The following is a 17,914-nucleotide window of genomic DNA, read 5'->3' on the forward strand; positions in this document are numbered from 1 at the left end:
GACAAGTTCTCTGTATTTCTGTTAATCAAAACAGGCCAACTGTGCTTTAAAAGCTAACTAAAGCTACTTCCCATACGCTATACAGCAAAAAGTATTTTATTCAGAATTCTATATACATTTTACACCACCCTTCCACTCACAAACATCATATTAAGTGGATTGGTAAGTTCTTTATGAAGCTGCAGACCTAGGTGTAGTTGCTTGATAAGACTGGAGTGCAAGTTCAATGTATCCAGCTCTCTGTGTTTCTGTCTTCACAAAAACCTGTACAAAAATGTAAAGGATAATAATTAGGTAGCCAGCAAGCTTTTGACTGTGTTACTAGGGTTGGGCTCTAGCATGTAACCTCAAAATGACGAAACTAGCCTAATGTTCTAAATTACATTTTGTGAAATGGAGGATACAGGTTATGAAGTTAAAAGCTGTGCAGTCTCTAGTCCATATAGGGATTATTTAACACTGAATAAAGATAACTTCAGCTATATGTAATGTTGGCCTTTTAACAAACTGTTCCATGGATGATTTGCTTCCACAAATGTGTACAATATTTCTTGTCCCAAAACTCCAAAAAAAGGAAAATTGCTGTGATAAGTACCTACCCCATGAAAAGAGGCCCATATAAAAGAATTGTATACCTTAATTAAATCTAGTCCTTGAATGTCATATTCTTGTGCTTCTTTTGCTGACTGGCAATCAGGATGGAGCATGTGATACAAAGTAACTAAGCTTACTGCGTCCTCAATTCTGAAATACAGGAGTTATTCAAGACTTAATTGCTTTTCTAGGAACCGTCACAGCACTCCACACAAACACATTAAACTGGAACTAGCTTGTGTTATTAAATTCACTAACTAAAAGAACTAAGTTTTGAGGAATTACTAACCGATGAAAGCCACCACTATGAGCCTTCAAAGGGGGGGGGGGGTTTACCCAGCTGAATTCATTTCCGATCTCAGCTTCACCCTTGCCACCTGTGCAGGTAGTGTCTCCATTTGGGTTCAGACCCATATAGGAGCCATTCCAGCAGTAGGGGATTATATTGTAGAAAGACCTCTCCAACACACCTCCTGCTCTGGGCGTTCTGTACTCACACACGTACCTTTACAATATAAATCACCCCCTTTCAATATTGGGTTACCTCCCAACACCACTACAGTTTAATGCCTTTGTAAAACTATCCAGCATCACTGATGAACATGTATTGGAGAAGTATTACTTCCTACCAAGTTTAAATGGATTATTCCAAAGGACTGCAGCTTCACAGGAAAATCCAATCTGATACCATACCCTGACACTCCAATCACGTTCTGCAGCCTTACTCAAACTGAATTGATTCCTGGATGACACCAAAATATGTTTCGGATGAGTAAATAATAAAATGTGGGGGGGGGTATTGTTTTTATTATGTATTTTCTCTTTTTTCTCTTGTATTTTTATGTTGTGAACCACTCTGAGATGTATGGAGTGGTATATAAAGGGTGGTATACAAGTTTAATAAATAATAATAAATGGAACTGAATTATCCTACCCATACAGGTGGAAATGAAAATAAGCAATAGCTGCAGGAATTGCTAGCTACTATTGGCAGAAAACACTATTAACTAGTGTCTCATGGCAAACTCTTTCAAAGTATGTTAATGATTGTTAAGAACCCAGCCTACAGTTCCTGAATAAAAGTCAACCAGTGCTTTGATCCTGAACACATATGCTTACAAGTGCAACTAATCTCAGCAGATAGGCTGCTTAAATATGAACTTTTAAATTCTGTATTGCCTTGGAGAACCCAGATAACTAGCTCAATAAACAGCACTTACAAATCTCTTTGGAGCATGTCTATCAGCAATCCATCAATCCTCTTTCTATTTGTAAAGTACCACACCATTCCTCCAAAGTGTCTTGTTGAACGCAGCAGATCATATTTTCCATGTTTCTCAATATCATCATATGTCCGCTGATGAACCTGTGCAGAAGTTGAAACATAATAATGCTTAAACGTCGTAATAGCTTCCCGAGTAAGTTTCTGGAATAAGTGTATGTAGCAAAAACAACAAAGACTTGAGGCACCTTAAAGACTAAACAAATGTCTTATATAGCATTACCTTTCATGGACAAGTCCACTTCATCTGCATGTAATGTTACCCTGAATTGCAGGTATACACACAACCATCTTACAGGGTCAAGTAAGAAGAGGATTGTAAACAGTGGTGTCAAAGGGATAGCAACTTTGAGGAATGATACCATCTGGCATATAGGATAACACTTTGGTCAGCTGCAGCCCATGAAAGTTTATGCCATAATAAATTTATTTGTTGTGCAAAAAGTTAAAACTGTTACAACAAAAACATGACTACCCCTTTGGAAACAGCAGCTGTCTCAGCCCCACGCTCCCTGCCCAAATGTTGGCAACTCACTCTGATATAGTCAGGTGAATCTGGCTCAAACTGTACAAGGCAACGATCAAGGAGTTCTTCATGGCGGTCTTGAAGAAACGTCTGGAACAATAGTAACAAGAATGAAATATAAATGAAGCATCCTGCATCAAAAAACCAGACTCAATAACAGTAATAGTCCAGGTCTAAACAATGGCAATAATTTAGGGTTCTCATCCGACAGCAGTTGCAAAAATGTTTTGGGTCCATTCTTTAATAGATTCTATCAAGATTACCAGCACTGTCAAAGATCCGGATCTCAAAGTAGTTTTATCAGCTTCATTTTCATTGGATTTTTAAACTACAGTGGATTTTTATGCTACATCACTTACATGAGGACTCTGTTCTGGGGGTCCATGGGCAAAAACAAAATAGTGCATAGTGCCCCCACTAAAAGATGGAGGGCTGCTTACTGGGGTCTGTGAAGGTTGCAGGTCTCCGGGCCCTCCTGTGACCTTCCCAGTAAGTGATGAGGCACCTTCCTTACCTGCCTCTGAGTCCTCCCACCTTCCCATAGGCTGCAAAGGATGGGATATGTTTCCTCATCCCATCCTGGTGTAATTAAACTGCAGTTTGCTCTAATACCAAAATGGAGAATGGTAGTCTATTACTGTATTCTTAAATGCAACTTCAAAATGTGGTTTAAGATTCTGGGAAGTAAAATTCTCATTAAACGAGTTTTGGACATAATGGCAAACTGCAGGTTAATTATACCAGGAAATAAGTGCCCAGACAGGAAGGAAACCAGAAGACAAGTGAGAATGGAGTGTGTATTTTCACTGCTCATTCCCAGCTTTTAAACTATGGTTTTGCAAACAGAACTGAGTTTCCAAATTGGGCCATATAGTCTAAGGATAATTTAGAAAATCACAAGGAATGATACTGGTAAGGAAGTTGAGACAATGGCAAAGGTGCAGTAGGCCAAATATATTTGTCTCATATTGCTCACGTGAGTAAGATTAATTGCTTTGTACAAGGCTGAATACTTTTACCATAAGGTTTTCTTCTTTGAATAGAACTGGAGGAATAATTTTGCGCCCTTCTTTTGGGAAGTATACTTGTATCATTCTGTCCCGTTCCTCCCAAGTGGCCTTGCGTAATGTTCCATTTGTTTCTCGAACTACAATAAAGCGTTCCTGAAATTGAAAAGAGAAGTAAGCTGCACTTGTAGTCATCTGTTCCATCATGTCTCTTTACTTTAAGATATGGAACAGTGCAAACTTAAAAAGCCAACTGTTTTTCAGTAACTTCCTATCAAGATATTTGAAAAAGTAAATTGTATCATGTCTCCTGCACAGCGAAAACAGAACATGCTTGTTTAGCTTACCTGAAGCTGATGTTACTGCTGCTTGGAAGGGATTTAAAGACCAAAAAACTAAGAGTATGGGAGTTACCTTAATAGTTCAGTTCTGCTAATCCAGCTGTTCTCTCAACAACAGTCAGCCAATAGTCTCTAGAACAGTGTTTCCCAACCTTGTGCCTCCAGCTGTTTTTGAACTACAACTCCCATCATCCCTGACTAGCAAGACCAGTGGCAAGGGATGATGGGAATTGTAGTCCAAAAACAGCTGGAGGCACAAGGTTGGGAAACACTGCTCTAGAAAGCTCACAGGCTAGTCAGAACACACCTGGAAAATCATTCTCCTTAGTTTCATTTAGCTATTATACCCAGTATCCCTTTATTGGCATATCCTGCGTAAATTTATCTAATCCATATTAAATCTACCTGTACTAAAAGGCACAGCATCTTGTAGCAATGAATTCTATAGGTTCAAGTGTAAACTTAATTTCAATAGAAAGATTATAGTAAAGGAGAAAGAGCCCTGTTCAAAAGAAAATGATTCAGGCCTCTGTTGACCCCATGGGACGTATCTTGAGGGACAAGTGGGATCAGATGGGGCACAAGTTCTTAAACTTGTGGTCTGCAATCTCCACCATGATAGCCTGCGAAAAGGCTAACATCACCGTACTTCAAAATGAAGAAGCAGGATGGATGCTGCACCTGATCTGATAATAAAGCTGACAAACATTACAATTTCACAGATCTTTGCTCACAAAAACAGGCCCATCCTATTAAAAAGCAAGACTGCAGTTCTTAAAATGTGAGCTTTGTTTGGATTTGTAGAACAAAAAACAAATTTGTGATGTGGTCTGTCAAGACTCAGCCAATATTCAAGTGGTCCATGGGGGGAAAGTCTTTTTTCCAGAAGCATCATGTACTACTTTACAAGAGGGTATAGGTCAGCCCAAGAATATAGTGTCACAACATGCCATGAGCAAAAAGCCTCTGTGTCCAAGGATGGCAAAATTTTTCCTTTCTTCAAATCCATCAATGGTATTTTTTTAAAAAAGCATACCCAGCTATCTATCCTAAAACTGCATATCCTGATTTCAGAAGCAGCTGCTGTTGTGATCCTGTGTGTACAATAAAACAGTGCATTTCCTTGTAGATTAGTGTCTACTAGTGGAACTGCAAAGTGGGTAAAATTCATTGATATTTTTACAAGGTAGCTAACAGACTCACACGGTGGGGGGTGCTGTATGCTAGGTCAGTAAATACATATTTATAAGGTTCTATTCCATCCAGAATCTTGTCTTCTGCTAATACATCATTAATTGGCTCCCGCTCACTTAATACAGGAGGCATTTTGAGCCTCTCTTTAGCCTTCTCAACAGCAGCTTTTGTGGCCTAAAAGGAAGAAGTGAGTAATTAATTGCACAGAAAATGTCATATTGGAAAATCATCTAACATAAAAAATGTGTGAATATTTGATAGATATAGGTTTTTGAAGGACAGGGGGAGAAATGGTTTAGCCATGCAAAAATATGCAAATTGGCATGGTGACAAAGGTTTCAGATATTTTTGCATGTCTTACTACAATTTCTTACACAAACATTATTATTTGTTGTCATTTCATTGGCAAAACATGTTAGCATTTGACAATTGTTCAAAAATACTAATAAAAACATGAGAGACAAATGGAAGAGCAGATACATTTTTTTACAAGCTGCACCTACTATTATTGATCTGAGTTCGTGGAAATACTTATTTACATGCCCCATAACTAAGTGCCTGGGATATTAAAGAGTTGTGACCACATCTGCATACTGCAGGTTAGATTTCATCAATTTTCATGTACTTGATTGCCATCTGGATCAAAATGAGACAGAGATTTTTTTCCTGCTGTACAAGGCTACTCTGAATCAGTTACTGTTTACAACATTTCAGCATTCATGCTCATTATTACCACTGCATAAGCAATACATTTCTCAAGGTATATTATATGGTCATTGTATTGCTCTGAATAATTTAAATTATTTTAAATGTTTTTTCGCAACTACCTTGGTATGTTAGAACCACAACATATACATCTTAACAAATATATAAATGTTTTGAGTGCCTAGATTTCCTAAATCTTCTTACGGCCAAAGCAAATAAATAAAAAACAACCAGAAGTGTCTTCTATTCATATCTTAAACCCATATATATTATTTCTTGAACACTGGCAATATACCTCCTCCAGCTGCGCTTCTGTCATAAGCTTGTACGTCGGGGGGTTGAGTTCTTGTTTTACTGGCTTAAAGACTTTCTGCAAATTCAGTCCTGTCATCTGGAAGAGTAAGTTCTGAACTTTTTCATCCGTAAAAGAAGGTTTTGGAACATCAGATTTCTTCTCCCCTGAAAAACAAGTGGTTGGTCTAGCACAGAGCTTTCCAAACTGTGTTAGTGCGCCAGCTGCAGTGTGTTGTATGATATCTCTTATAATGGGTTAGCTTAACCTCCGGTTTGCTGGTAAAACTAAATTACTGTATGGCGGAGTAATGCATGTCCAAAAAGTGAAAAGTTCGGAAAGCTCTGGTCTTGCAGGAAAGCAACAGCTCAAATACTGTTTTTAAAATGCAGTTTTGAAAAGTGAGACTATAACGATGCTACTAAGTTGCCAGCTGTAACTTAGGGATGACCCGCGCATGTTTTATCTTAGAGTAAGTCCCATTAAACACATGGGGACTAACTTTTGGTTGCAGTGTTGGATGTTTTACAAAAAAAGACTTAGGCTGCAACCCTAACGTCCTGGCCAGAGCCCTGCCACTTGTGTGGGCCAGTGAAGGAGGAAAAGATGCTTCTTTCACTGCGCCAGCTCCCAGGCTAGCACAACGAAGATGCCCAGCAAATCAGTGGCAGCCCAGCCCCTTCCCCTAAGCGTCCCATTTATTGGGGTGGGGCCGTTAACCGGCAAAAGCCAGCAGCAGCAGCAGCAAGTTCCGCCTGCCCCCCTGCCTCCTTGGTTAGCCCTTGAGCCCCAACCAGGTGAGCCATTTCCACTGGAGGCGCTTTCAAACGCGACGTCGCCTCACGCCCAACGTGGGGGGCAGCCTGTCCGCCCCCGAGGGAAAGACTCACCCGCCTCCGGGCCTTGGCAGAGGCCCCGCCATCCCCACGCGGCGCGGCGTCCCTGCGGGCGCTGCCTCAGGAGCAGCGAAGCCACCCTTCCGCCCCGCAAGCACCCCGACGCTCCTAGCGCAGCCATGGCGCGGCGACCCGGAACTGGTCCCGCAAGCGCTTCCGGGTCGCAGCGCCGCGGGTTTCTAAGGTAACGCAATCCGGAAGCGGCGTTTGACCAATCCGCTCTAGGCTCCGATGTGGCAGCGGCCTCTATGCTTGCGCCACAGAGAGAGCGCCGGTTTGAAGCGCTGGTGTTGGTTTGTTGGCTAGGCTTTTGAGTCCGCCCGTACCCGGCACTGCGGAGCTTGGTTTGCGTGCAAAAAGCAGCAGCGCCGAAAGAGAGACGAAGGTGGGAGGGAGAGAAAGCCACACGAGAGAGGAAGAGGCGCTCGAGATAGGCACCTCGTTCTGGTTTAGCGCGATTTATTGCAATGGCAGCTCAAAGCAGTACAAACGCTGCCCTGTGAAGCGAGTGAGGCTCAGTTTTAAGAGGAAAGGAAGGGTGTTTTGGGACTACAATGCCCATCATCCCTGACCACTGTTAGCTAGGGATTATGGGAGTTGTAGTCCCAAAACTTTTGGAGGGCCGAGTTTGCCTATGCCTGAGTTAGTGGCTGGGCAAAGCCCCCTCCAGCTGCTGCTGTTTTTTTAAAAATAATTTTTATTGAATGACTTATGTTACAAAAAACAATACAACCACACTACCACCAAATATAATTAAGAAATAAAAATTATATACATCAATATTTAGTTTGTTATTTGTTATTTACTCTACTCTGGATTTCTTCAGGGTTTACTCATTCACCCCTCTTCTCCCAAAGATCTATATCCCCGAAGGCAGTGAAGGTTTAAGATCAGAGTTTTCCTTCTCCCAAGATGGACTACCTTCCCAGTTTGACATGCTGCATCTGCCCCTCACTTCCCTCTACAGAACTGCCTTCTTGACTGTTGGCCCGCTATTGGTCTTGTCCACTCAAGTCTGCCGGAGCCTATCTTCACATGCAGGGGAAGTCCCTAACTCACCAAAGGTTTGAGAGCCATTGGCTAACCTCACCTGGTTTAGCCAGCCAGTCGAAGCTGTTCCCAGCATGTGGCATGTCACATGCTGACAGCTTCTAGGAGCCACAGGTGAGAGCTGAGTGCAAGGTGGACAAACTGCCCCAGAAGGATCATGACATGTCCCCCACCTGAGGTACCATCCCTCCCCATGCTGTCTTGGGGATTTTCTGCCTCTTACGTGATGACACATCTGGGTGTGCCACAAGGAATCAATCAATCACAAATTTACACCAACTGTAAAAATACAGAAGAGCAATGGTGATCAAGCCTCGCTTGGACTAGGAGAGAAATGGGGAGCTAACCCACCAAATGTTGTTTAACTCCCATCAGACCCAGCCAGCATAGGCAGTGGTCAGGGGCTGGTCCTGCACAATAACCTCTGTACCACCGTTTCCACAGCCCTTGACTAGGAACACCTTACAACAGACTTGCATGAAAGGTTCTGCGCAGGAATTGTCACTCTAGAAGTTTTTAAAGGTTGATGTTTTATTCTATTTTTAATATTTTGTTGGGAGCTGCCCAGAGTGTCTGGAGCAACCCAGTCAGATGGGCGGCATATAAAAATATCATCATCATCTTTATTAAAACATTTACATTTCCAACACCTTTGTGGACCCTAAATCCAAAATCAAGGTTCAACAGGCAAAACAGTTTAAGCTATCATAAGTTTGGGAAACATTGCATTAGTCTTTCAAAAGTTCTTCCTCTTAACATTTAAACCTGGCCAACATAGGGATGGCGTATTCAGTTTTTATTTAAAGGCAAACCTACCTAATTTGCACTTCTGAAAACAACGTGTGAACCGAAACACAACCATCTTTTGAAATGTGCTTTTCTCATAATTTTGTGCTGCAGTTCTCCAGGCAAGTAATGTATACATAAGTGCACATGCTAGTGAACTGAAAATAACATATACGGTAAAATGCATTATATTCAGTAGAATTGTGTACAAAAGTTTGGACAAATTTGCACTAAAGTGCTGCTGAATTCTCATGTGGAGCTGATGGGGAAATGTGGAGATTGGAAAATGAGAAAGTGAAATAGATAGATTTGTCCACCCCTAACTATGCACCTTTGAGCAGACTGGATCAGGGGGGAGCCAGCTGCTGATGGAACAGTTGACAGGCCTGCAGGGTGGGAGACTTGGAGGCTGCACACTTCTTTGCCACAGGGTCACACAGTTAAACCCTGCCGAGGCACTTTGGCAATGCTAGGAAACTTAAAAAAAACTTAAAGGAAATGGAAAGGAGCTTGTTTTTCCACGTTTGATGCACATATTTTCTAGAGGGAGAGTTCTATATACCCTATTAGGGAATTGGGAAGCTATTTGGCTACATGCCTAAAAGCCACTTCAGCCCAATACATGTGTCTGGATGGCAACCCAGAGTTCACTTTAATTTGCAGAAGTGCTTAGGAAAACAATAGAATTTATTAGGTTAGATCCAGGCGTAGTTAAAATCATATTCATTTTGTACTTGAGTGGGAACAGCTGCTGGGAGGATTAGCTTTGCTGGCATGTGAGATAAAGTTAATTCCATATATATTTATAATCATAAATCAAGGTATAGTCAGTTCGTGGTGCTTACAAAAGGACATGCATTTGAATCATGTAAGTAGAGTCAACACTCTGTAAACACGTTTGGAGATGTGAAATTAGTCTATAACAGTCATGGGCACTGGTGAGCACAAAGGTATGTTGTGAGCATATGTTGGTGGTAAATGCCATACATGCCTTCAGCACTTCTGTATATTTGGGCAGCTGGCAGGACCCTTTACAGATGCCGGCTCTAAACCCACCCATATCCCCCCACCCCCGAGCCTGGCACTCTGAGCAGTTCCAGGCAGCAGTGGCGTAAACACTCCCTTATGTGCAGTGGCGTAGCGTGGGGGGTGCAAGGGGGCTGGCCGCACCGGGCGCAACATCTGGGGGGGCGCTCGCTCGCACTCGAGTGCTAAAATCCATGGGTTAGGGGGCCGAAATTACTTGCCTTGCCCCGGGTGCTGACAACCCACGCTACGCCACTGCCAGGCAGTTTTAGCCACCATGCAAATTTCCCACAATGCTCCCAAATCTGGAGCCTCACTGGAGGACGTCCAGCTCAAGCTGTGAGGCCTTGCTCAATTTCAAATGGCACATGAGCATTTCCAGGGACTCTTTGCCACGTAGGAGGTGGGTGAAGTGGATGATCAGAGCTGCAGTCAGTGTAAAGGAAAGAGGAAATGAGCAGGAGGAAATGAAATGGTAGCCAGCAGAGGAAGGTGAATCTGGGCCAGGGCTGATTTTCAAACAGGGAGCAAAAGGAGGAAAGGGCAGGCACGAGACTTTAATCAATAATTTTAATGTATAAAATTAAAATTATGTATATTTTATGTAAGCCTCTTAGAAGTTTTTACAATTAAGTGGTATACAAATTCCATATATCTATCTATATCTATCTATCTGTCTATCTATCTATCTATCTATCTATCTATCTATCTATCTATCTATCTATCATCTCAATATATATATATATTGACCAGGTCTGATTGACCAGACTATCTATCTATCTATCTATCTATCTATCTATCTATCTATATCTCTATCTATATCTCTATCTATCTATCTATCTATCTATCTATCTATCTATCTATCTATCATCTATCATCTATCTATCTATCTATCTATCTATCTATCTATCTATCTATCTATCTATCTTCTATCTATCTATCATCTATCTATCTATCTATCTATCTATCTATCTATCTATCTATCTATCTATCTATCACCTATCTATCTATCTATCTATCTATCATCTATCAATCAATCTAGTCTGGTCAATCAGTTCAGCATTGGATTCACTCCAGAGCTACTCCAGAACATGACTGACTACGCTTGGAACCATTTGGGATGGGCTTCAGCCCCACTCAAAGGTGACTCAAATGCCATAGAGAATGGGGTCTTTACTTCTAACCTAGGACTCTAAATGGCAGAGATTGGAGTTTAGGCTGAAATCCTACACGTGTTTTCCTCAGAGAATGTCCCACTGCTCTCCCTTTAAATTTATTTCCGAGTAAACATGCATAGGACGGCGCTGTTAAAGTTAAACATGTGTGTGACTCTGCCATTGAAACTGATGGTATATAAAAGTACTGAACTTTGGCTGGATTGTGCCCAAAAATTCCATCTGGCATTTATGAGGAAAGAGATTGGCCCGTGTAATTTGGCTATAAAGTCACATTTCATGCCGTTGCCGGTTATACAAAAATTAGTGTTTGGCTTTCTGTTTTCCGAAATGGAAGTCGTGTGCTGGCAGTTGTGTGGATTTTTCTTTTTCCCGAGGGATGCTCTAGTATGGGCTAAAAGCCACTTCCACCTGCGTATAATCATGATTCCAATGGGAGTGACCTTTTTTTATTATTTAACAAAGGAGATGGTGCTCAGACTGAAAGAGAGCACTTATCAAAATTAGTAAATTGCGTTTATTTAGGCTGTAAAGTACTACACTTAATTGCCTGCTATTTCTGTATTCCTTGCAAGGAGTCTCCAAAAGATGGTTTCCATTGACCATGAATGCAGTTACAAAAAAGTACTTGCATTTGATTTGACTTGGCAAGTTAAAATGTTACACTAGCATAGTATAGATAGAAGCAGTGACATGCGTTTAAAGATAGCTGGAATTTACCCAGACACTTTCCTGTGGAAATCAGGGTATCTGCGTAGTGCAGTTTTTCATTTGCAGCATGTTCATTGTGCTACATATTTGGGTTGGACTAGATGATCCTCAGCTTCAGGGTCCCTTCCAACTCTATGATTCTATCAATCTGTCAACTCTTTTTGGTAAGCAAAGCTTACTATTGAACTTATGAATTGGGGGGGGGGGGGGGAATCAGTTGAAAAGTAAAGTGCTGGATACCAGCACAGAACTAGGCAGTAATATGATGGTGGATAATTAGGCTGCATATATCCAATTCTGTCTCCCTTTCCTCTTTCTTTTTTCTTTTTAGTCTTTTCATCCTCCTGCAGCTAACAACAACAACAACAAGAATAATAATTTATTTATGCCCCACCCATCTGGCCGGGTTTCCCCAGCCACTCTGGGTTGCTCCCAATAGAATACAGTGGTACCTTGGGTTACATACGCTTCAGGTTACATATGCTTCAGGTTACAGACTCCGCTAACCCAGAAATATTACCTCGGGTTAAGAACTTTGCTTCAGGATAAGAACAGAAATTGTGCTCTGACGGCACGGCAGCAGCAGGAGGCCCCATTAGCTAAAGTGGTGCTTCAGGTTAAGAACAGTTTCAGGTTAAGAACGGACCTCCAGAATGAATTAAGTACGTAACCAGAGGTTCCACTGTATTAAAAACATGCTAAATACATCAAGCATTAAAAACTTCCCTAAACAGGGCTGCCTTCAGATTTTTTCTAAAAGTCTGGTAGTTGCTTATTTCCTTGACATTTGATGGGAGGGCATTCCACAGGGTGGGCACTACTACCAAGAAGGCAATTGGTACATAACCTTGTTAAATGATAGGGACGCGGGTGGCACTGTGGGTTAAACTACAGAGCCTAGGGCTTGCCGATCAGAAGGTCGGTGGTTCGAAACCCTGTGACGGGGTGAGTTCCCGTTGCTTGGTCCCTGCTCCGGCTAACCTAGCAGTTTGAAAGCATGAAGTGCAAGTAGATAAATAGGTACCGCTCCAGCGGGAAGGTAAATGGTGCTTCCATGTGCTTAATTTTATAATGAATTATTTTAGAGTGTTGTTTATGCTGTACTTTTGTACTGTTTTATTGTTGTTAGCCGCCCTGAGCCCGGCTTCGGCTGGGGAGGGCGGGATATAAATAAAATTTATTATTATTATTATTCTCTGGTTCGCCAGAAGCAGCTTAGTCATGCCGGCCACATGACCCGGAAGCTGTACACTGGCTCCCTCGGCCAATAAAGTGAGATGAGCGCTGCAACCCCAGAGTCATCCGCGACTGGACCTAACGGTCAGGGGTCCCTTTACCTTTACTTTTACCTTGTTAAACGATGGTGTCCAAACTTGAACACCATTCTCCAAGCATCTTCCAGGATGGAATGGAAGGATAGGAAAGGCATACAGGTATTATTACACAGCCAGCCAGTCAGTTCAACAGCTGGATAGGCGAGGGCAACTTTCTTAGTTACTCACCATCAGTCTCAACCAACACAGCTGGGCATAATTTTACTGCGGTCCCCTTTTGATCTCACTTTGACATCATGCGCATTCACCAAGCATGCAGCAACATATTAAGATGGCAGTCAAGTGCCATCCATTTACCAGCAATTGCTCTCCCAGTGACTTGGATCAGTTTCGGGTTCGGCTGGTTTCAGAATCTAAGCACTGTGTGGGTAGGAACATCTTTTCTGAAGAACACCAGGGGGCACTGTCTTCCTTCATGTGATACACATGAGCTACAGGAGCAATTCATTTCATATACCATTCTGCAAAATCTTTTTTTAAAGTTTCTTTTGAATTATTTTATAGCATATTGTGTTTTTATTGCAAAAAAAGTCATGGATTTGCTCAGTCTTTTTTCTAAAAAAGAAAAGAAAAAAGTGTTCTAGTGCTTTGTAGACAAGCTTTTCTTCATTGCGGGAGTTTTATTTAAGGCCACATTTTGTTGGATGGGAGAGAGGAGTGTGAGCTCAGCATGCGCCTTTCTTTTGTCTAAGCAAAAACTAGATAACTGCTAGATATTCAGGGTTGGAGGAGAAGGGAGAGGAATTTTGTAGACCCTGATATCATCAGAACATTCCTCTTAGACAACAGGAAGGAATGAAAATACTTCGCTCCCATGTCCCTTTTTATGACATCCTTTACACAATTCTGGAGCTTTAGAGTGAAAACACACTGAGATTTTTAAAAAAATGATAACAATAATAAATTGCAGTGAAGGTGGAGACATATATGGGTGAGTGTGGTTTATCAATGTCAGAGCTAAAAAAAAAAAACCTTCAAGAGAATTTTATGCATTACTGCCACTAATGGTGTGATCCCAAGCACACTTATCTGGAAGCAAATCCAATTGAAACCAGTATAAAAGCATTTTCCAGAATTTAACAATTAGACTTTACAATATGAGATTGGCTTCATGGGTCTGAAAATGATGTGAAGTGCAGTTTTATCAGCTAGAGGGCACTCGCCTCTTTTTTTATTTATATGCCCCCTCCTCTCTCTCTCTCACACACACACTCACAAAATGCCAAGTATGGAAGATTACTTGTTGAGTCAACCAACTTTCAATTTCAAATATGTGCATCTCCTTTTCCTACCAACTGTTGGCTGAAGCAGTGTCCCTTTTCGAAGAGAAACACAGGAGCAAATGACATACAGGACAGTGCACATGGTGCATAATGAACACAGATGCAAAAGGTCCAGGGACTTTTACAGGCACTTGTTTTGCATTCGGCAAACATTTAGAGTAAACTGACAAACAATGTTGCAAGTCAGAGCATTGAAAAATTAGCAGTTATTTTGTTTCTTCTGGGAAACCTGAAAAAGAAATGGTTTACAAAGCAGTGAAGAGTCTGATCACACATTAACGATTATTGTGATCACAGAATCATAGAATTGTACAGTTGGAAGGTACCCTGAGGGTCATCTAGTCCAACCCCCTACAATGCAGGAATCTCAACTAAAGCACCAATGCCAGATGGTCATGCACCCTCTGCTTAAGAACCTCCAAGGAAGGAGAGTCCATAATCTTCTGAGATTGTTCCACTGTCGAACAGCTCTTACTATCAGAAAGTTCTTCCTGATGTTCCATCAGAATCTCCTTTCTTGTAACCTGAATCCATTGGTTCGAGTCCTACAAATAGTGATTCCTTTGTCAGACCCACAACAACATAATTGCACATTACGTTTCAGTTGAATCCACCAATCCCTTTTAAAATCTGGCGGTAGAAAGTGATTTAGTTGGTATATTTTCAGCCAGCAGTGATGGCTGGAACAGAATCTTAGTTATCAGATATTAGTTATCAGATTTCTCCCTGATACATAGTTATTAAAATCACAAGATCTCTCTCTAGTCAGGATTTAGCCACAGAAATAAAATTTGCACTTTTTGTGTGTATTATGTATAATTGAAAAGCGTGAACACAACAAGCACGTGCATCAATACAGGTCAAGGACAAACCTGAGTTTCCTGTCACATACTGTGTGAAATGGGCCATAGTTTTAAGTGTCTGGATGGTAGGAATGAGGGATAAATTCAATTCAGTTCCTATTTAAAAAGCAAACCCACCTAATATACTTTAAGGAGCAATATATGATCTGAAATACATGCATCCTTCAAAATGTGCACTTCCCTGAATATTGGAATGCAATTTCCCAGCCAAATAACATGTACAAAAATATAGTTAAGTGGCATATAATGTGTCAAACAAAAATAAATAAAATGTACACATTATTGGAAAAAAATACAAAAATGTATCCTTTTTGAGGAAACTTCTGTGCAAGAATGTCTACGTTAGAAGAAATGCAGAGGCTTTTGACTGACCCATTTCCGTGTGAATACAGCTTTTGGGTTTGCTTTGCCCTAGTTAGCAACAAATATGGAGATTCTGGTTTATAAGGAACCGAAGCAGGGAGGGTCTTTCACTTGTCATGAAAGAGCTTCTGAAAAGTGCAAGATAGACTGGCCTTTCTCTTGAGCACTGAGTTTCTTTGAAAAATGCATCACACCACCATTCCAGATTATTCTAGGGTGAAAAGCCACAGGACCAGCTCCACCATGAGACAGAGTGAGGCGTCTCCATCACATTTGTGCCTCTTCTTTCGCTGTGACAACTGTTCCACAAGTGACTACGTAATGCGTTCATTTTCTGTTGTATTCTCTGGTTTGGGGTCTCATGTAGCAAATTGCTAAAGCTATTTTAACATTTTATTCTTGTATTTTCACTGCTAGGGAGAGGGAGCAATGCTTGCAGGATTTTGTTTTGGGCTGGCCCTGGCTTCTATTTCCATTGCAAGTGAACACTGCAGAATAATCAAGTTATAGACTCCCCAAGCTTTTTGTCAAAAACAAAAAACAACAACCTTGCAGTGGCTTACTGAGGAATGTATGGATGAAGTGGGAAGTCTATCCCCCCTATGGTTCAGATATGGATGCTGGTTAGCTAGTTACACAAGTAAAAAAATAATTGATTTATCACCATAATCAAGCTTTAAGTCAGCCTTTGCTGACTTGGTGCCTTCCAGAGGTTGCTATCAGCCCCAGCCTTCTTTGTACTTAGTTGTTCCATTGGTGGCTCCCTATAAAACTCTTCATTTTCTGTTGTCTCACACAATATGCATAACATGAAAATTCAGCAGCATTTTAGTGTGAATTTATCTGAAACAGACACATCTTGCATGCACTTTTGCCTAACACACACACACCACTGCAGAATAATTTCCCCTAATACCATGCATTCTTGTATGTTATTTTCTCAAATATATACACACTTTGCCCTAACATATACATTTTTGTACACATTACATGGCTGGAGAAACACTGCAAATTTTAAAAAATGTACTCCTGTACAGAAATTGCTTTCTTGCTAACCACAGAAATGCAACAGATAGTTCTTGTTTTTCTTGTAAAGGGATGAGCAAATGAGCCAACGTCCTTCAGAGAAACAGGAAATCCTCAGAAGTGGCAGCTGGATTTCCTATTCATGATCTAAAATCCAAACTCAGTTCAGTGTGGCATATATGTGTAGAGTGAGCAATGAACATACAGGTAAATGGGCGTTCAGAGATGTGCAGCCAGTCCTATGGACATCACATGTATGTCCCATTGTTTTTGATGAGGTTTCCCAGCTGTAACAGGCCATAAGGATTGCAGCTGCAGCATCTTCTATTTGTGGCTTAGTTCCCTATTTCAGATTTCTAGCTTCTCCTCTCCTTCTTACTCCCACCTCCTTTGGTCAAATATGTTGAAAGCACTCTGTTCATTTATTCCATCTCAACACAGCGATGAGCTCCAGCTGATGTGGGAAGTGAATTTAGGATGTGTGTGGTCATAGCTGAAGGTCTTAGCAGTGAGCATGCAGTAAAATATCCTTGGAATGGAAAATAAAATAAAATGAATGCTAAACCAAAGCAATGTAAACAGCGGCTGATCTAGAAAAGGATCTCTGATGACAAATGAATCACTCTGGAAAGATAACGAATGAATCTCATAAGGAAGTTAAAGTGCAATCAGCTGAACAAATGGGGGGGGGGGGCAATTATCTTCAGCTGCACGGCCTGAGCCTATGAGTGTTTACTTGGAAGTAATCCTATTCAATTAATTCTTACTCTCAAGTTTGCATAAGGCTGCAGTCATGCATAAAGTTTATTTTTATTTTTCTATTACATAGCTACCTTTTACTGTTCTTCCAAGATCCTCAGGGTGGGATGACTATGTGAAGTAGGCTAGTTGCCTCTAAGAAGCCTGGGAAATCAGAAATGGCACATATAGGATAATAATGGATAAATGATGGGTTATACAATATAAAAGAATCATCTCATGAGTGGGCAAATATAGGAGCCTTGAACAAACATAAAGTGTGGGCGGGGGAGGGAGGGAGAGAGAGACTTTTCTGTGGTGGCTCCTCACCTTTGGAAAGCTGTCTCCAAGGAGGGCCACCTGGAAACCTCATTGCTATAATTTAGGCACCAGGAAAAATCTCTTCTGTTCTCCCAGGCTTTAAAAATGTGCTAATGGAAACATTTTTAACTCCGTTTGATTTAAACGAGCTTTGCTACTTTAATTTGTTGCTTTAATTTTGATGCATTAGCTTGTATGTTTTATATTATTCTCTTGCATACTTTTTACTACATTGTCAGCCATCCTGAGAACATAATATGTACATTTCTGGAATATGCATTTTGTAAATAAATATATCACCCAAGGATCTAATTTGGGCTTCTCGCACTTTTTAATTCCAGGGTCCACTTGGGAAGACTAAAAATCCCTGAAGCCAACCAGTCACAAAATGCTGGTGCAGG

General features: G+C 41.1%; 1 protein-coding gene across 1 annotated transcript; it reads right to left on the bottom strand.

Moving 5' to 3' along the window:
• Nucleotides 1-80: 80 nt before the first annotated feature.
• On the bottom strand, nucleotides 81-6,982 carry MRPS22 (mitochondrial ribosomal protein S22). Its single transcript, XM_028731023.2, has 8 exons — nucleotides 6,832-6,982; nucleotides 5,945-6,108; nucleotides 4,954-5,118; nucleotides 3,422-3,565; nucleotides 2,412-2,492; nucleotides 1,815-1,960; nucleotides 636-744; nucleotides 81-264 (listed from the first exon to the last, which is right to left on the bottom strand). Exons 1-8 carry the CDS (start codon nucleotides 6,956-6,958, stop codon nucleotides 172-174), a joined length of 1,029 nt encoding a protein of 342 aa, XP_028586856.2. The 5' UTR covers nucleotides 6,959-6,982; the 3' UTR covers nucleotides 81-171.
• Nucleotides 6,983-17,914: the final 10,932 nt, after the last annotated feature.

This window comes from Podarcis muralis, chromosome 6 (assembly GCF_964188315.1).
Source record: "Podarcis muralis chromosome 6, rPodMur119.hap1.1, whole genome shotgun sequence".
In the NCBI taxonomy this organism is placed as follows: domain Eukaryota; kingdom Metazoa; phylum Chordata; class Lepidosauria; order Squamata; family Lacertidae; genus Podarcis; species Podarcis muralis.

What these genes read in the sequence shown, in the direction of transcription:
- MRPS22 (XM_028731023.2), bottom strand. Translation starts at nt 6,958, where the DNA reads ATGGCTGCGCTAGGAGCGTCGGGGTGCTTGCGGGGCGGAAGGGTGGCT. An exon ending in CAGAAGCGCAGCTGGAGGAG is followed by an intron (nt 5,119 to 5,944) that starts GTATATTGCCAG and finishes TCTTCCTTTTAG; the next exon opens with GCCACAAAAGCTGCTGTTGA. An exon ending in AAGGACTAGATTTAATTAAG is followed by an intron (nt 265 to 635) that starts GTATACAATTCT and finishes ATTTTTGTACAG; the next exon opens with GTTTTTGTGAAGACAGAAAC.